The 20,682-nt window shown below is 41.6% G+C and overlaps 1 protein-coding gene across 10 annotated transcripts in view; it reads left to right on the plus strand.

The window, feature by feature from the left end:
* Positions 1 to 20,682, plus strand: part of ADGRF5 (adhesion G protein-coupled receptor F5) — a 102,549-nt gene that overhangs the window by 34,766 nt on the left and 47,101 nt on the right. For all 10 annotated transcript variants that reach the window (XM_074039047.1, XM_005552795.5, XM_074039050.1 and 7 more), the window contains exons 2-3: positions 13,814 to 13,939; positions 20,571 to 20,625. In XM_074039047.1, coding sequence (XP_073895148.1) covers positions 13,838 to 13,939; positions 20,571 to 20,625 — 157 coding nt within the window. In that variant the 5' untranslated portion in view covers positions 13,814 to 13,837. The remainder of the gene's footprint in view (positions 1 to 13,813; positions 13,940 to 20,570; positions 20,626 to 20,682) is intronic.

Below are 20,682 nucleotides of genomic sequence, written 5' to 3' on the forward strand. Positions count from 1 at the left end.
TGAGTAACTGGGATTACAGGCACCTGCCTCCACACCCCGCTAATTTTTGTATTTTTAGTAGAGATGAGGTTTTACCATGTTAGCCAGGTTGGTCTCGAACTCCTGACCTCAGATTATCCACCCGCCTCGGCCTCCCAAAATGCTGGAATTACAGGCATGAGCCACTGCAACGGGTCTTCTCTTAACAGTTCTCAATTGCACCCCCAATATACAATCTTTTCCCCTCCCCAAACATTACTCTATCAATTGTTTTCTGTGTTACCAGTTAAGGGCTTTATTTTCTGTTCTTCTGAGCTCTTAGGACAAGCCGGGGCACAGGAGTACAGTAAATTCTCATTGTCAAGTTCATGTGATGATCCTAAACTCCTTCCTATCAGTGAAAGGATAAAATGATGCATGGGAAACATGAATAGCGCTTTTAACTCTTAGAAAAGTCTAAAAGAGTTTTACTCATGTTTACCATTACTATTTTGTGTTGGTTTTGGCTTTGACAATTAATAATGTTAATAACAACCTCCTAAGGATTAAATTCTAGATTTGCCAATTAGTGGTTTGGGGTTTTCCCTTGAAGGCCATCAGAGGTTTCTTACTCTAGAAATGAAAGGGGAGAAAATAAAATAACAGGAAATTAACTAGATAGATAATAACTAGTGGCCCAGAGAAGGTAAAGATAGGAGAGACTGCCCTTTTATTCAGTGGATAATAAATGCATTTAAGAGATGGGTTCATTTTCCATCTCTTTTAGTCTTCTGTAAAAGGGTGGCCTTCCCTTCCCCACCAACAATGTTAAGAGACAGGCAAATAAAGAAAACATCACTATGAACAAGTTGGCACAGCTTATGGAGAGAGTCTTTGGGAGAAAGGTATAAATAAGCAATGTCAAATCCAAGAATAAATACAAACACTTTCCGTAGCTATTTCATATTTTCTTGTTCTTTACAGGATTTCTCCACCCCAAACTATAGGGCCACTAGGCCTTGCTGATTTTGGACACTCTGTAAAATTTGCCTGCCTTTGTCCCTTCTCCAGATCTCTGGCTACTCTGATGAATCATTTCTTCGTAGTGCACGGTGTTAGCCACATGAGAGACCTCCACTGAGGCCCTGTAGACTAACACTGCCTCACTCACTGAGTGTGGGTTTATTGACTGTGATATAGTAACCTCACTTACTGTGCTATGGGGTACTTGGGGGCATTTTGGAGCAGTTAAAAAATATCCCATGGGGTACCACTTCCCTGGGTTAATGAGGCTAATCTGTCTCCTCCTAAATATTATGCATTCAATCTCTTGTATTTATATGCAACTTTTTAGCTATCAAAAGACTTTTATGCCTCTTCTTTCTCCATGTCACAGGTAAAGCAGGCAAGTTATTCTCATCTAATGGAATACAGAAACAAGAGGTTCAGAGGTTAATTTATTTGCCTCACATGGCACAATGAATTTTTGTGGAGGACTGAGATGAGAAGAAACTCAGATTGCTGTCTTTGCAGTCCCATTGTTTTTGTCAGTACTATGAGGATAAAAGTCACGTGGAATAGAGAATTAATGTGATTGACTGGATTCTGTCAGCTTTGTAGCCACATGGTAGATGTTTTGCTGGGAATCTGAAGTTAGACTAAACTATTGCCTTGTCCAGATATTAGCAGGTTCTATCACCTGCTGTCCGTCGGCGTCACCCTAGGAACTTAACAAAAAGAAAACAATGTCTAGACACTTTGCCAGAGAAACTGAATCAGAATCTCTGAGGACGGGGCCAGGGCATGGTTAGATTTTTTGTTTGTTTGTTGTTTTTAATCTCCAAAGTGATTCTATGAGGCAGCTGGGGTTGAGATTCACTGAGTCTTGGCTGTGTGAGATACAGTGGCTAAACTGAGAAGCAGAAGCAATGGCTGTTTATGAAGCCAAGAAATTAGGGCCAAAAGTGTCAGCAGCAGTGCAGGTCATTAGAATTCTGGCTGCTGCTGTTTTTTGGAGGAGCAGACACATCTGCACGTCAGAGTGAAGAGATTTCCGACACGTCCAACAATGGCACTGACTTTCCAGTTTTAATTGGAACATCCCTGCTGACTTCACTGTAGATACGTAGGCTCCCTGAGACTTGCAGATTTTACAAAGGCAGATTAAATGTTCTAGATAAACAGGATGTGCTTTTCTAATGCCAGATGACTATCGGATCATAGTTTTTATTCAAGGTCATTTTGCCATGTTGTATCCCAATCCCAAGAGAAAGGGGGAAAAAAGAAATACTAATTATCGTTTGCATGAGCTGCCGCTTTCTGGATTGCACTAAATATGAATAGACAATAAGTCACAGCTGTTTTTTAATTATAACATGTTCCCCTACAGCCTTTTCCCCACTGACATTTCTTGATACAGTTCAAGTTAGTATCTCTCGTCAGTGCAATGTTTGTCTCCTTGATAGAGAGGGCTACAGGGCCTGTTCAGTATTTCTGTCAGTTTCCCCAGGACCTACGAGTTTCTGCACAGAGTAGGTGCTCTAATAAGGATGGTTGAGTTAAATATACATATTAGCTAAGGGCACACCATGATTCACAAGTTACTTATCAGCTCAACACTTCAGATCACATGATGTGACTCTGGTCATGATGGTTAAAATAATTGGAATCTTCCCTATGTCCTAAAAGATAATCACCAACGTGAAATCTTTAAAATTACAGCCTAGTGGAATCACCTACTCTGGAGTGACTTGCTAAGTGCCGTGGAATTGCAAAGGCAGAGAACCTCTCTTCTTAATCAGCTTAGACTCTTAGTGGAAAGCAGGTTACAGGCATTGAGAATTTTAATAACAAACACTTTTTTTGACTGATTTTTTTTTTAAATTGTTATACTTTAAGTTCTGGGGTACATGTGCACAACGTGCAGATTTGTTACCTAGGCATATATGTGCCATGTTGTTTTGATGCGCCCATGAATTCGTCATTTACATTAGGTATTTCTAAGAAAAACCCAAACACTGCATGTTCTCACTCATAAGTGGGAGTTGAACAATGAGAACACATGGACACGAGGTGGGGAGCATCACACACAGGGGCCTGTGTGTGGGGGTTAGTGGAGGGATAGCATTAGGAGAAATAACAAACAATATTTATCGAGTACTTGCTATGTGCCAGGCACCATACTCAGTATTTTATAAAGACGATTGTTAACCCATTTAGTTGTTCCAATAATCCTATGCCTCAGATAAAATCATACTCCCCATTTTACAGATGGGGGAATCCAGAAAAGTTAAGTAAATTTACTGAGACAAAAAGCTAGCAAATAGAGGCACGTTAGGATTCCACCTCAGGCAGTCTGACTTCAGAGTCCATATGCCTAATTACTGTGCTAGGCACAAAAACACGCAGTGCTGAAAAGTGATCCACATGGCAGGACCAGATGAGGAGCTGAGGAGAGAAATGCAGTGCATGCAGTGGAAAGATATATCTCTGGGGAAGACAAGATAAGAGACAATATGCCATCAAGGTCAGAGTTCAGACTTTGGAGACAAACTTGGCCACTTGCCGAGTGTGTTTATTTAGCCAAAGCTCAGCGTTTGTTTAGCAACAGCTCAGTTTCTTCATCTGTAAAATGAAGATGATGATACTTCTCATAACACAGGATTATAAGGACTAAATGAGTCTAGTGCATGTGTAGTGCTTAACCTAATGCTTGCCATATGGCAAGTGTCTGGCACACAGCAAGTGCTTGATAAATGATAGCAATTGTTGTTACCGAATGAATAAGCAAGACCTGAAATGATGATAAAGCTTAGAAAGGAGAAACAGATTATTTCAGCTGCCAAGAATAGTGTAAGAAGAAGCTTCAAGGTAGCAATGCATTCCACCAGTATTTTCTGTTAATATTTGTGGCGAAAGAAGGTACAATAAAAGCTGGGAGTGGGTCAGTTTGTTCTATACCCAAGTGTTATGGGAGAAAAATTGATAGAGCTCATTTTACATTAGGTCGTGGTGATCATGCTTGCCTGGTGAATTAGCTTAAATATTCTCTGGGCATTTGCAAACATTTAAAGTATTTAAATATGACACAGTCACAATTTAGGAAGAATAGTGTTCTGGGCAAATAAATTCCCTGCTGTTGTGTTGGATTATTGATCAGGGAAGAAAGGAGGGAGGGGCCCATTCAGGAGATTATTACAACCATCTAGATGTAAGATGATAATGTCCGAACCAATGTGGTGGCCCAATGTCCAAACCAGTGTGGTGAGATGACAATATCCAAACCAACGAGGGGCTTTGAGCACATCAGCAGCAGGTAACATGACTTAGTGCCTGGTCGAATTGCTGCTTCTACTCCTGCACCGCTTCTTTTGTCCAAGGACACCTGTGAAGCTGTGAGCCTAGGAAACTGGAGAATGAAGCTAGCAGTTGGCAAATCTAGGAAGGGATGACTTAGGAGAGAGCAGTAGGAGAGGAGACAAGTTCAGTTTTCGATGATCTGAATTTACACTCAAGTGGAAATAGTATAGTCGAAAAGGCTTGCCTAATATCTAGCAAAGAGGGGAAATAGGAATGCAGAGGAAATAGATATCTTTGGGGACAAGAAAAGAGGCAATATGCCATAAAGGTCAGAGCCTGGAAATACAGTTCTGGGAGTTCTCACATAAACTGATAATTAAAACTATGGAAGTGGATGAGCTCACTATGAGAAGGTGTCAAGAGAGAAGAGCTGTAGTCCCAGGAGAGGTATCTGGCAGGGCGCACAGTGAGGCAGCTGCAGGATGATGAGGATGGGAGCATAGAAGGAGAAAAGGCATAAGTTCAGGAGCCTTGAGAACCAGGAAAGGGAAAGGGAGCCCTGCAGAGGAGGAGGCCATGCACAAATGGAGCAGTTACACACCACAGGCCAGGGAGAGTGAGGACTAGGGCAAATGTTATGGGTTTGCTTCTACAGGATACTTTTCATAATGAGGTGAGGACTAAAGTCAAACTGTCCAGAGTAAGGAAATGTTGAACTAGCAAGGACTTCTCAGGGTACTGTATTTCTTGGGGTTGAGGGTGGGGGGATAAAGTAATACTTGGTTTTTTTTTTTTTCATTCTAAGTAGTACACACATTATATGGTCAAAATTTAACAAAATCCCTAGAGAAGGAAATGAAGATTTAGAAGAGAAGTCACGGGCTAAGGACAGCAAAGCCATTTCTCAGAGAGATGGAATGGATGGGGGTCATAAAGGGAAGAAGTGCAGAAGCCTAAGGTGGCCCTGCCAATTACTGTAATGTTGGAATATTTTAAGCCACATTGCAAATAACTGCTTCCTCCAGCCCCTGGATTGCCTCCCCACCTCTGCCTTAGCCATCCACCCACTTTCCTGGGATCCTCCACAGACTTCCCTATGATCCAGCAACGACACTGCTAAAGTCTGGCCCAGCAGGAGACCCCCAGGCCCTGCTCCTGCACAGTGGATAGAGATTGTTCTGATTGGTCCATAATTGTTATTATTATTAAAATAGTCAAGTATTATTTTGGATCTTACCTGATACATGGTAGAACCACAGAACTGTGAGGCTTGAGAACAACATATTGTAAAATGAGCTTTGCCAATTTTTCTCCCATAACATTTGAGTATACAACAAACTGGGCTGGGTGCAGTGGTTCACGCCTGTAACCCCAGCATTTTGGGAGGCCAAGGCGGGTGTATCACTTGAGGTCAGGAGTTCGAGACCAGCCTGGCCAATATGGTGAAACCCGATCTCTACTAAAAATACAAAAATCAGCCCGGCATGGTGGCATGTGCCTGTAGTCCCAGCTACTCAGGAGGCTGAGGCAGGAGAATCGCTTGAAACCCGGAGGCAGAGGTTGCAGTGAGCCAAGATCATGCCATTGCACTCCAGCCTGGGTGTTGCAGTGAGATTCCGTCTCAAAAAAAAAAAAAAAAAAAAAAGCAACAACAAAACTGACTCATTCCACAGGGCTTCCCTCTGGCTGCAATTGGAATGCACCCCTGGCATTGTTTTGCCAGGGCTCAGGGAAACCCCTCCACATGGTGAATTAATGCAAGACAGACTAGATAAGAGCAGTTAGGAACTCGGTGTTTTCATACAGATGGCAATCTTTTGCTTAAAGGCTAAGACCCACAGTGACTTAACAACAAGAAAAGAGGATAAAAGGTTATCAACGCCGCCCACATGTGCAGTGTGTTTTGGAAAACTTGATCCCATTGTGTACAAACAAATGTTCCCCTGTAATCTGATAGTACTGAACTGCCCTGACACAATGCTGCTGCAGGGCCTGATTTCAAGGCAATGGAAAATTAAATAGGAAAAAAAATATCTTCAAGGCAGTTCTTTAATTGGTATTGTGTCCCATGTTTGTGTTAAATAAATATTTAGCTCATATTTTTGCTTGTGCAAGAGATGAATTATCTAATCAAATAAGGTCAGCAAAGATAAGTCTTACCACCTCTACAATTGAAAATACAGATTTATGAAGGCAGGCTCTTAAAGTTACACTTAAGGGTTTTTAATCTGTACTTCTACAGTTCAGGGAGTAGGTTACTGATGACATTCTATCGTTATTGCAACTTTGTATCTCATGGAGATGAGCAGAGTAATAATCACAATAAAATTTGCAATGATAGTCCTCCTGAAAGTTGGCATTGCCATCTATCATACACCATTAAGAGTAACTCTGTTCTTTAGTAGTAGAATGCTTATATGTGCTCATCTATTTTCAGGTTCATTTAGTCTCTATTTTGATAAGTATATGTTTGCAAAAGGGCTGCCTGATCATAGTCTGTATCCCAGAACACAAGGATTGGGGGACATTAGGGTATATGCCCTTGGCTTTTTTCAAAAGTTACGATGTTGTGTCTAGTTAGCCAGCTACAGGCCAAGGTTTAGTAAGAGGTATGATTTCCCTTGATATTGTACTAATACACTTAGTTCCTTTCTTAAAGAGAAAGCTATGTGTAGAACATCACCTACTGCGTGGATGTGAAAGCTAAGCAGCTTACATGTGCGAAGAACCTTCACCCTCTACTTCAGTTTACAAACAGATTTCGTGGGTTTCATGTACTCACCATCTCCAAGTCCTCACCCCACAAACACTCTATAACTCTTCCCAATACAATTTCCATCCAACCATCCCAATGGGATTTCCTTTGCTAAGAGCATACCATGTCTCCAAATCCAATGAGCAATATCAGTCTCCTTCTTAATGGACTTCTTGGCACCACTGGATATAGTTGACCACCCCCCACCTTCTTCTTCTTCTTCTTTTTTTCTTTTTTTTGAGATGGAGTTTCACTCTTGTTGCCCAGGCTAGAGGGCAATGGAGTGATCTCGGTTCACTTCAATCTCCGCCTCCTGGGTTCAAGCAATTCTCTTGCCTCAGCCTCCTGAGTAGCTGAGATAACAGGTGTCTACCACCATGCCCGGCTGATTTTTGTATTTTTAGTAGAGACGGGGTTTCACCATGTTAGGCAAGGCTGGTCTCACACTCCAGACGTCTGGTGATCCACCCCTCTTGGCCTTCCAAAGTGCTGGGATTATAGATGTGAGACACCGTGCCCGGCCCCCTTCTTAAAACTTGACTTTCCCTGGTTCTCTTGATTCCACTAGCCTTGTTTCCCTCCTGTTCCTGCCTCTCTGGTTTCATTCCTGTCTTTGGTGGTTAGCGACTATGTAGAGCTGATGATGGGAGCACTAAGAAGAATTTACTGAGACAGTTGTAGGTAAAGAAAGGCAAATTTCTTAGAAAAAGTATGAAAATACGTTGTAAGGATGCCATCGACAGGCCAGCAAAAAGGAGCTGACTGTAACAAGACAGTCTTGCTGGGGATTTTATAGAATGTTGCTTCTATTGTGTGCTGAACAGGGCTTTGTGTAGTACTGATAATGCCAAGGTTGCAGTGAGCTAACTTGCATTTTTTTTAATCAGCCAAGGGTCTGGTCATAAGTCGGGCACAGGAAGATTGTGAGTTATTTGCACAGGAAAGCTATGTGTTCATGGACCATGAAGAAGGGCAGACTTATAGCTTATCTGCTTTTTATTTTTGCTGTCCCCTGGTCCTGCCAGCCTGATTCTTTTTCCCTAATTAGGACTTCCCAGTTTCCAATCATCTCGGCTTTGTCATCTTTCTTAACTGGATCTTTGATTGTTAGAATTCTGTGGGACTTGTACCTAGGCCTCCTTCTCTACTCTTTATTGCCTCCCTAATCAATCTTACCTAATCCTATTGTTGCAATGACAAGTCCTCCCCAGCCTGGCCTCTGCTCACCTCACCAGCTCTGCCTCGTACCCTTCACCTGCTCTCTTTTCATGTTCCAGCCACTCTGGACTGCTTGCAGCTCCTCAGATGCGTCATGCTCTTTCTTTACCTCAGGGCCTTTTCACATGATCTTTTTTTTCCACCTAGAACCGTCTTCCTCCCCTTCTTCCAAAGTGCCCTGTTGTTTTTAGCTAACTCCAACTTAGGCTTTAGGTTTCAGCTCAATTAAATACTTCCCCTGGAATATCTTCCACAAATCCCCAAGACTAGGTCATGTCCTTCTGGTATAGCCTTTTGTAAACAGTTCAGCGCAATGGTTAAAGGGATGGGCTCTCGAGTTAGACTTTCTAGGTTCAAATCCTGGCTCTGTCACTTACTAGCTGTGTGATCTCAGGCAAGTTATTTAACCACTCAGTGGCTCAGTTAATTTTGTATCATACTAGATCTGTACCCTTTAATTAGATATCATACTGGAACCACCCCATTAGGATCATAAAGATTAAGTGATTTAATATTGTCAATGCTGAGTTTAGTGCCTAACACATAGTAAGTCCTCAACAAATATTAATATTATGATTATTCTTCTCAGTAGCACTTTCACATAGTTAAACAATGAATTGAGTAATTTATTCTTTAATAATGTTCATCTACTCCATTAGACTTTAAGCTTCATGGAGACAGGGACCATTGTCTTGTTTACTGCTACTTCCCCTTCACTCAGTAGAACTCTTAACATATGACAGGACTTAATAAATCTTTTTCCAGTAAAGGAATACACAAATGAATAGATAAGGGAATAAATAGATTTACTTTGTGCAATAGTTATAACAATACATATAATACAAGCAGGAAGGCTAAGGGCCTAGTCTAAGTGTGTGTAGGTGTTCAGGGGAAATAGACTATTTATAACTGGACAGATCAGGAAACCTTCATCTGTGAGGGAGTCCTACTGCCTGGGCATTGAAGGATGGGTAGAATCTGAATATGCAGTGATTGTGTGGGGTTAAGGGACAGGAAAAGATGGAGATTAATAAACCAAATAAATGACAGGGTTATTTTGGTTTCACCAAACACAGAAAAATTGTTTGGCAGTAATTCCTCCTGTCCACCCCCAAAATTAATTCTCAAAGATTGACTTGGCATTTTTACTTTTGCATGAGCACTGGAAAATCTTTTGCACTATTTTAACTTATGAAAAAGCAACTGACTTTGGTAGTGAAAATATTATAGATGCTTATTACATATGCTCACTCTTAAGTCCAGGTTGTGGAGAGCCTTGAGGATCAGTGAAAGTGATTTCCTTTATTCTGAAAGCAGGGGAAAATTGAACAGGGAATGTTGTGAGAAGAGTGCTTTAGGAAAATCCATCTTGCATCTCTGTAGAGAGGGAGCAGAGAAGTAAAGAAAGGAAGCCATTGCCACGGTGTACATGAGGGGCAGAGAAGGCCTAGACTGTGTAGTAAGTCAGAGGTGGGGGGATAAATGCAAGATAGTTATGATTATTCTCAGAAGTTAACCTGGGTGAGCCTGCATTTAAGTTGAAATAACTGTGAAGAATTTTAGACTCTTAGAATAGTAACAGGACTTCAAGAGACCAACTCTTGCATCCGGATTTTGAAATTATTGAGTGCAGTCAAATCCCTGGATTTACTGATAAGAAAACAGGCTCAGAGAGATAAAGTGACTTGCCCCCCATCACACAGCTAATTAGTGGCAAAATGAGGCTAGAAGTTTGTTTCCAGTTGCCTGGTCAGGTGTCTATAAAGTTTTCCATTTTTGTTTGTTTGTTTGGTTGGTTGGTTCATTGATTTCCCACCAAGAAGATCTCTTAGCTCACATGACATCTTGTTCTCAGGAGAATAGACTGCTGTGTTTATAATTTTGCCACTACTGTCTATCAGCTTTGTGGCCTCAGTGAATTAGTCTTCTTTCTAAGCTTCCTTTTCCATATCTGAAAAGTAGGAGTAATTTAGCAGTGTCAGAGGCTCCTTGAGAGGTTAGAGGGCATAACCCTTGCAGAGAACTCAGCAGCAGGCCTAGAACATAGTGAGCACCCAGTAAGACAGGACTCCTATAGTCAGTGTCACCAGCAATTATTACCCACCAATTATAATTAATAACCACCAGCAATTATTACCCACAATCCTATCATATATGGTTGCTCCAACTGTCGGAGGATGTCATTGGCGAAAATTTTGAGAATCATTGGTAGATCTCTTGGAGTTCTGACTGACTCAGCTCCTAGCCATCTCTTAGCTCTGAGACATTCAACTCTTTCTAGGCCTAGTTTTCTGATCTCAGGGCTGATGAAGGATTTCTAAGAGAAGAGCTGATCTTAAGCACTGATTGTTTCTTTATTATTTCTTTCTTTTTTTTTTTTTGAGAGATAGGATCTTGCTCTGTTAGAGGTTGGACTAGAATGATGAAATCATAGCTCACTGCAGCCTTGAACTCCAGGGCTCATGGACTCAAGCCATCTCCCCACCTCAGCCCCCTGAGTAGCTAGGACTATGGGTGTGTGCCACTGCACCTGGCTAATTACAAAAAATACTTTTTTTTTTTTTTTTTTTTGGATACAATACAGAGTCTCACTTTTTTGCTCAGGCTGGTCTTGAACTCCTGGCTTCAAGTGATCCTTTCTCCTTGCCCTCTGAAAATGCTGGGATTGCAGGCATATGTTACCACATCCAGCCAGCACTGGTTATTTCTAAGAGTTGTGAGAACAGGCCAGTTCCATAGTGAAGATTCCCGGTGCATAATCACTTTGCAAGAGAACGCCATTAATGGTGGCTTCAGGGAACCCAGACCATTCATCCTCCAGATGCAGGGTTGCTGAGAATCTTGATGACTTATTCCTGGCATATGATGTCAGGCTGTGCTTTATTTCCCTCTCCCTGTCTTCTAACTTCACAGACAGGAAAATAGAGTCAGAGGAGAACAGGAAGTTGCTCAGAGCCACAAGGCTAGGTCATATTTCCCAGCTTTGGTGAGTTTTAGTAGAGAGTGTCCTGGATTTTAATTTAAAAAGAGAAAGAGATTGGGAATGACATCTGATAATGTTCTTTCTCTCTCTGCCTCTGTTTCTCTCTTTGTCTCTCAGCCTTTGTTTGCCCTTTACTCCAGGAATTTTAGAAGAAATATGAACTTTTAGGGAATTTAGGATTAAAGGGGCCCTACTGAAGACAAATTGCCTTGAATGTGGGACATTGCTCTGTGTTTTTAACTGGATGAATGTAGACTTTTCCCCGCATTGGCCAAGTTAAGCAGCTTTTGCTTGCTTCCTCACAGGTATGGACACCTGTGAGCTGGAAGGTTTATACGATTAATGATGCAGGTTAAATAAAAGTTTGTCTTTAGGTCTCTACCCAAGTGTGACAGCAACCCCGAAAGCTGAAGTGAATTTCAGCTCGTATCCCTGTTCCCATTGGTCAGGTCCATGCCATACTGGTTGTCAAATATGTTGACTATTTCCTTTCTTTCAAAGTGGTGGCTTTCTCCTTTCTTTTGAGTGAAGAATCCCTGATATTTGCTGTGTAACTGATGACTGTATATCATCTTCTGCATCCAGAGAACACCCGCCTCTCCATGGTGGGGTCCTTCCTACATCTCCATTTCTTTTGGCTTGCGATCTTGTTGTCAACAAATGAGTCAACATAGATAAGAATGTTACTTTATCAAAAATTATCTCAGCAGAGGCAGGGAGTGGGGGAAGATGGGGACAGTATTGTTCAATGGCCTATACAAATGGGCCAGACATGACTATTTGGGAACATTGTAATTCTTGATAACTCTGACCAAAGAAAAGGATGCACTGCCAATATTGGGAAATCGTAGAAAGATATGGAGCCAGCTCTAGTCCTTCTAGTATGTGAGTTCTTCCTTGGTTATCAAATTTGAAGGGAGGCTCATTAACTATTCAGTTACTAAGTCTCATCTCCTTGATTAACTGCCTCAGTAGGGAACCAACAGAGGTTGGGGCCTGAAAAGACTACTTTGCTTCCTAAATACCTGACTCATTCTATATTAGCCTGTTCAATACCCGCAAGGACACACTGTCTTTCAAAAAGGAAGATAAAACTTCCAATAGAAAATTAAGCAGTACATTGCTATGATTTCCCCACAGCAGATGCATCTGGTGTTAAACAGCTGCTATAACCTAAATTGCAAAGCATTTCCCCCAAACCATTGAGTTGCAGAATTTAAAAAATGTGTTTGATTGCCAAATTTGCAAATTGGTTCAGTTTTCCAGTTTTCCACTGAGGAAGAGGAAAAGGTGGCAGTTGTCAGCTGGCGATTGAAATACAATTTTCCCTGGCGTGTAAATCTTGCCTATCATCAGTGTGTTATCCTGGCCATTGCTTCCCTGGCGCTCCCTGCAACACTCCAGCCAAAAGCCTGCCCTTCTGGATGGTTGCATTCTGGATTCTGTTGACAATCAGAGTAATAATTATTGCAGCCTGTATTTCTGGAGTTCTTCATGCCTTTTAATCTCATTTGAATCTCGGAAAACTCTGTGAGAGAATTAGGAGAGGTACAATTATTCCCATTTTACAGACGGGAAAACTTGGACTCAGAGAAGACAAATTACTTACACAGGACATAGTTAGTTTCTAGTAATCCTGGATCCTAACTCATATCTTGTGTCTCTTAGTCTAGCATTCTTTTCACAGCAACACATGGGCATAGAAAAGCCATAAGGAGAGGAGTGTGCACGAAGTAGATTGTCTTGGTCTCCAGACCTTCTAGGGTGGAGATTATTCCACGTGATACCCTGCTTTTTAAATGCAAAAATTATTCATCTCATCACCAAAAAGCTATTTTCATCATCAGCATTATAAAGGGAATTTTAAAAAATCAATACATAAGGCCAGGCATGACGACTTACCTCTGTAATCCTGGCACTTTGGGAGGCTGAGGCAGGAGGATTGCTTGAGGCCAGGAATTCAAGACCAGCCTAGGCAATAGAGTGAAACCCTATCTCAAAATATAATGAATAAATAAATAAATAAGATGGGATATATAATGATGCTAATATTCTATATTATGCACTATAATATGAAACAATACTATAAGATACAACTTATATTTTTATAACCAAGTCCAGCAGTTTTCATACTAATGGGTCATAGTCCATTAATATGGGTCATGATGTCCATTAAATGGGTTACTACCAGAATTAAATTAAAAATGGGGTAAGATACTCTATGATAGAATTGAAAATACCGAAGTATATTGCATGTAGCAAAACTGGATAGTATTCTCTGAGTCTTTTTGTTCATAAATTATGTGTAAGTATTTCTTACTCAGACATCTGCTACCTTTGTCCTATTTTCAGGCACCATTCTCAGCCTCTCAACCCCCATTCCCCTACTGTGACCATTTCTTCACCCGAAGGTCTGGGCAGAGAATGCTAAGTTGATTCCTTCATGCTTCTTCTTCGTTTTCTGTCTCTATTGAAAAGGTTCTTGTGTAGGATGACCTTCAAGACAGGGCTTGCGAGTTCTTTCCTTGTTTAAGAAATAAATTGCTGTATTTAAAATACAGCATAAAATACAGAAATAAACTATCATATTTCCATTTCAGGCCAACCAACTCAAACTTTAAGACATGAAATCACCAAAGAGAACCACTTTGTGCCTCATGTTTATTGTGATTTATTCTTCCAAAGCTACACTGAACTGGAATTTAGAGTCTACTATTCATCCTTTGGTGAGTATATCCATATGTGCTGTAATTTTTCTTGTCAACATTTTTATGATTTCCTGACTGACAATAGTTCCTACAAACAGTTTAGGGAGAAAAAACTTCCTCCCATAATTGCCACATAAGAAAAAATGTTGCAAATGAGGAGAAGGGGTGAATATAAACCTAGGGTAAATATAAGGAAAAGGGGTGAATATAAACAGTAGGTCAGTGTATTTGCTGGGCTACCACTTGCTATATTCTGAAATAAGTGGTGGTGTCAAGAGAACATCAATGTAGCTTCAAGAGAGACCTCCCAGGGTTCCTTCCTTCTCTAAATTGCAACCACTAGGCCTAAGGCTTCCACTCTGTTAAACTGACAACAATAACAACAAAGCAGATTTGGAGGATTGAGCAGAATGTATGTTCTTAGAGGATTTGTTTTAACTGGGACATCAGGCTAGAACACATTCCAAAAGACATTAATCTGTGCATGTGTGATGATCACGGACTGATATAGCTGAAGGGACCATAGACATCATATAAGACCTTTGCTGACAAATTATTCAGGTGGTTTTGTCTTTGGAAAGTCAAGGAGAGTTTAACTTAAGTAAAGGGAGGGATAAGTACCCCCTTATTCTTTATGGGAATTTTCAGGTTATTCCTTACTTAGGCTTCTCCCTACACCGGAGACAGGGCATGTTACTGGTTGGGAATCTTTGGAGACTGATGTAATTCTCTCTGTCTCAATTTCTTCATCTGTATAACGATGCTAATAGTAGTACTGATTTCCTTTTATTCTTATGAAAATTAAATTAGTTCATATCTATAAGATGCCCTAGAACAGTGTCTGGCACATAATAAATGTTATGTAACTGTTTACTGTTATTGTTTCTCTTATTGTAGTAGTATTTTCCACTTTTTTGTTTTGCATATTTCAGTTCTTTTTTTTTTTTTGTCAGTCACTGTTGTTAGACATTCACTGGTACATTTTTAGCATTATGAAATGTCCCTCTTTGTCCTACTTTGTATGTTTTAATTTAATTATTTGTCTGCTATTCCAATTGTCATGTCTGCTTTTGTTTGTGTGTTTGCCTGATTTTTGTCCTTTTGTTTTAAGTCTTTATATACCACTTTGTTTTATGACTCTCTTGTAAACAATGTGTTTGATTTTTTTTCTTTTAAACCAAACTTGACCAAATTTGTATACTTTGCTCCCATTTGATATCATTTTCAAAATGCTTGATCTTACCTTCAGGATTTTGTTTCAAGACTTCACGTACTTTCCTCCTCTTTCCATTTTTGGTTCTTTCATTTTCTGACCTAGGTTATCTTTGTCTTTTCTTTATTTCTCTCATGACTAGAGGGACATATATGGTGTGTCTCCTCTTCCAAACCCCAGTGTGCAGGGTATAACCTGTACACTCATACACAATAGCCTGCCCATTTAAATAGAGGAGGGAAACATTTAAGCTTCTTGTGAATTCACATAGTCAGTGCAGAGCTCTGGCTATGTAAGGCAGGTGGGGTAAAAGCCAGGGCCTGAGACGATCTCAGCAGTAGTGTTAGCTTTGCCTCTGTTCCAGCATTTCTTAGTGTTTCTGGCTGCAGCAGTGCCTTCTCTCTATGCCACATCTGCCCTCCTAGTGATGGCCTGGCAAAGCCCCTTCATCTGCCTGGTGGCGAAGGCTGGTCAGGGGATAAGTTGACCTAGGGCTCTTGGTGGAATGTGAACTCCATCTCCTTGGAAGCTCCTACCACTCACCTCAAAGGACCCCACTTTTCCTTGGTAGATCCACCCTTCAAGTTATAATGTCTTCATGCAACCCAAAGGCTGAGGACTTCCATTGGAAAAGTGCACTTGAGCCTGCCTGATCAGTTTATACTGCCCTAAGCTGCCACCCAGTTCCCATGACTGACCTTCTACCATCTTAAATGTCACATGTATGCAACATCTGGTGATGGCCTTGGTTTTTGGAATTGTGGTAATTATGCCTAACATAAAATTTAACATCTTGAAACCATTTTTAGTCATACAGTTCAGTAGTATTAAGTGTATCCACATTATTGTACAACTAATTTTCATAATTTTTTCATTTTGCAAAACTCAAACTCTATACCCACTTGACAATAACTCCTCATTTCCTTCTCTACTGACAGCTGCTGGTTACTACTGTTTTAATTTCTGTCTATTAATTTGGTGATTCTAGATACCTCATGTAGGTAGAATCATATAGTATTTGTTTTTTTGCGGGTGGCTTACTTCACTTAGCATATTGTCCTCATGGTTTATCTATGTTGTAGCCTGTGTCAGCACTTCCCCCTTTTTAAGGCTTTAATGTCCTGTTGTACATATGTACTATATTTTGTATGTCCATTTATCCATCCATGGACATGAGTTGCTTCCACCTCTTGGCTATTGTAAATAATGTTCCTATGAACATGAATATACACACGTGGGGTGAAAGGCTTTTAAAGGGTGATGATGTAGCCCAGTGCTTCTCAAGCTTTCATGTGGGCATGGATCTGCCCAGAGACCTTCTTCAAATGCAGATTTTAGCTCAGGATGCCTGGGTGGGGCCCAGGATGTTGGCTTTCAGACATGCTGCCCTGGATCCTGCTCCAGTAACCATCTTAGAGTTACAGGCTGTACATGCTCCACTTTGATGTCACGTCTGAATGGAAGCCCAGCTCTGACTCTCATTAGCTTTGGAAACTTTGTCAACTTTCTTCATTTCCCTGAGTCTGTTTCCTCTACATGAGAATAAATCACATCTCCTTCATCTGTTTGTTGTGAGGCTTCAATGTTCTACATGCAACCCACAGCACGGTGACTAGCACAGAGCCCAAGTGCCTATGCATTTGCAGTTATTTTTAATATTCTAGTATTAGGTTGGTGCAAAAGTCATTGCAGCTTTTGTGATTACTTTTGATACAAATAAACCCCTCTGAATATGCTTATGTGAGCAGACTTTGCTAGAGGATTCTTGCTCAGACAGTTTTCAAACACAGAAGCAAAGATGTTAAATTGGAGGTTTCAGGTCAAGAAAAAGAGGCGTGTGTGGCAGGGCTCGGGCGAGTAGGCGTAAGATTTGGGAAAGCAGGAGCCTTTGCTTACCTCCTCGTTTGCCATCCTGTTCCCTGGGAATTTTCTTCTTCATGAATAAAAAGCCACCTCTCATTCCTGACTGACTACCCACCCCCACTCCAGGCCACTCTGCCCCCACTACAATTATTTGTGAAGTCATCAGGTCCGATAGGTGGGGCACTTCCTGGAATTGGTGACCTTGTCTTTTCCGGCTGAAGCTTGGCCTTCAGGAAATTCCCTCTGGACAGCGCTGTCCACTGTGGCTCAGACAGTCCCTTGGGGACCTCTACACAGATAGAGCTGGCAGAGGGAGGTCCAGTTGGAAGATCTGTTTTCTTGTCTGAAGTAAATACACTGCCTAGCACTGGGAGCCCTGGCAAACCTATGCTCCCTTGTGAGTTCTACTCAGCACCCAAAGGGTAAGAGGAAAGGCAAGTGCTGGAGTCCCACAGTTCCCCAAACTGGGATGACATGAGGAATCAGGACGGTAAGGCTGGTCCACAATGAGCCCCAGGCCAGCAGAATACACGGCACACGCCACTACCAGAGACTGTACTGAGCATCTGATGTGCCTCAGCACTTACTATTTTTCATAATGTAAGAAACAGAGGATTCGAGGGAGTGAATGACATCTCCTAAAATTCTGAAACTGTGGGATTCACTTCTTGGTGCGACCATTTGCTCTATTCACATCCAGGTCCCGTGACTTGGCAGCCAGATCTTTGTACCTCTTTGAATCTGGGGATGGTCAAGGGCATTTACCATCTCCACCCCACCTCCTGAGAGGCTTCATTGCCATCAGTGTGCTTTTTCCTCCATTATTTCCAATGATTGCAGGGCTTAAAATAGGAAGTAGGTTGCTCTCACTGGACAACAAAGAGGCTGCAGGTGACAGAGCTGTGGAAGCAGCACTTGCAAAGACGTGCCCTGAAAGTTCCAGATGGTCACCATAAAGATTCAGAAAATCTTCAGAAAATAGTGTTTCTAAAAGATTGCCTCATGTCAATGGATGTGCTGGTTGAAAAGGCAGTTTTCTGCACCTCACCCCCAACCTACTGAATCACATTGGGGGCAGGGGAGACCAGTGATCCTGATTCTCACAAAGAGTTGAAATATGTTGCATTAGATAATTGAAATATACCTTGATTTTAACATGTAACTGACAAGACAAAGAGGCAAGACCTCAATGCTTTAGTCCTAGTGGAAAGCAGAGAGAACGAAAACTCGACCTGGGAGAACTGCCCAAAGGTGACCACTGGTGGTCAAGTTCTCGTGTGCTGTCTGGGTCCCCTAACTGCTGCCTTGAAGTGTGGACAGAGAAAGCTCCCAGTGGCCACTCCCTCCTCCCCACCAGACCCCAGAGAGGATGGAGGCCAGAAAGCATGAAGAATCTTCCTTTTGCCTGGGCAGAAAGCCAAAGCATTCTCCAGGGGAAGCTGGGCCAGAACCAGTCCTATACATTGACTTTGCACGTTCCATTCCTGCATATTCAATTACATCTAAAATAACTGCACTGCAAATAAAGCAGCAACTGGGCTTTTGAAGTTCCAGTCATCATTCATCATTCCTCTCTTTATTTCTTCAAGAATATTTATGAACTCTCAAGTACACAGGATAGTACTTGATACTTGTTTCATGACTTCATGTACTTTCTTCCTCTTTCCATTTTTGGTTCTTTCATTGTTTCATTTCCTACTGACTTTAATACGTTCTTCAACCAGTACCTCCTAAGGGCATCAGTGAGGGGAACAGGTAAACCTCACATGGAGTGGTAAATTGCTGACATCTGGTCTTTTCCTAAAAATGTAACTTAGTAAAAGGAGGGAGACCAGCCAAGGGAACGGTTCACTGGAAAGGAGGAGGGAATTGGAAGAGGTTATACAGACAAAGAGAAACGGCTCTGAGTGAAGAGAGACGAACTCCCTGCGACAAAGGCAGTTTCCCAGGTCTCTGCTGATAAGATGATGCAGTGCCTGTGTGGGCAAGTGCAGACTCTGGAGCCGGCTGGGTTTGAATCCTGCTCTGCCATTAAAGTCTGTATGATCCTAGGCAAGTTACTGGACCTCTCCGTGCCTGTGCTTTCTTATTAGTGAAATGTGGATAATAACAGCGTCTACCCTTGTCCTGGCACAGGGTGTTAAATACATCTTAGGAAGTATTATGTTTGTCATCGTGATGATGTGAGATAACTAGAAAACAGTGGTAGACAACCTCCATGGCAGAATGAGCTCTGCCCCAGGTGGCGGTCATGGATGCATGCAGGTCAGGGTAAAGCACAGATCTCTGTGGGCGGGGTTATCTGGGAGGCTTCAGAGAGGTCGGGCTTTTCTATTGAGTGTGAAGGGAGTTTGGGGTGGAAAACACATCACAGGAAAACCTACAGGCAGGCAGGGACCAGCTAGGAAATCCGTGTCAGGTCAAGGTACGAGGTAGGCTCTGTTACCAGCTGCGGAACTGGTGAAGAGCCCATGAGTGAAACTGATCAATGCCTATTCTTTAACAAAAAAGCTACACGATGAAGGAGATGAACTTCACAGAAATGCACCAGGTGGCAGATGGCAGTTGCAGCATGATGCCCCCAGAACATCTTAGTGCCCCCTCCCTGAATAATATTTACCATGTAACCAAAACTACTTTCAGTGCCTTACACTTACTAATCATTTGATCCTTGTAACAACATTCTGAGATAAGCTATATTCATCTCCATTCTATAGGTAAGGACAGAGGCACAGAAAGGTTAAATGACTTGCCCAAGGTCATACATTCATTTAATGATGGAGCTAGGATTTGAACTCCATGTCTTCAGAGTCCTTACTTTTAATCACCACCCAGTATAATAATAGGTAAAATGTATTAAGAACTTACTACATGCCATACTGTAGTTTGCTTAGTTTTCATAACAATTCTATGAAGTTGATACTGTTATTATTCCCATTGTACAGGAAAAAAACCCTAAAGCTCAGCAAGGATAAGTAACTTCCCCAAGGTCACAAAGCCACAAAGTGAGTGGCACAGTCTTGTACCCAGGCAGTCTGACTCTAGAGCAGACTCTCTTAGTTCCTACTACAGCAACCAGCAATAGAACCATCCAGGAGAAAAAGGATCAGACTCAGGAAAAATAATTTCTAAGCATGCACAGTGGTTAAAGAGCCCTAATACAGCAGGAAGACTGGGGTTGGGGCAGGCTGAGTGTTGAGAAGGAGGTCGTGAGACTTGTCTCGAAGGTCGCTGGGATGACTCAGTTCAAGTCAGGCAGAGAGTACAAGTTTAGAACATGATAATAATTTATATTTCTTGACAGGATTCAAACTGCAGGAACTCTGAGAAAGTCAGATATGGTGATTTCTTCTGTTCCTGGTCTAGAGACTGGTCAAAAAAAGTGAATTCTTAGGTCACACTGCAGTAACAACTCCACTTCATTTTCCAAACCATTTCATTGCTGTGTGCCCAGTATCCATTAAGGCTGTGGCCTTAAGCTCAGCTCCAACATTTAGGGGTATCTAAGTGGGGAGCCACAGTGAAAAGACTTCTCTAACCTTAATTGACAACTTTCTCAAATGTTCTTTTCAGAGTCTTCATGAATATGAACCAGCTGGTGAAGAGGCACTGAGGCAAAAACGAGCCGGTATGTAAACTCTTGCTTGGCAATCTCTTTTGTAAGTCTACTCAAACGATATGTGTT

The sequence above is a fragment of the Macaca fascicularis genome, chromosome 4, assembly GCF_037993035.2.
Source record: "Macaca fascicularis isolate 582-1 chromosome 4, T2T-MFA8v1.1".
NCBI lineage: Eukaryota > Metazoa > Chordata > Mammalia > Primates > Cercopithecidae > Macaca > Macaca fascicularis.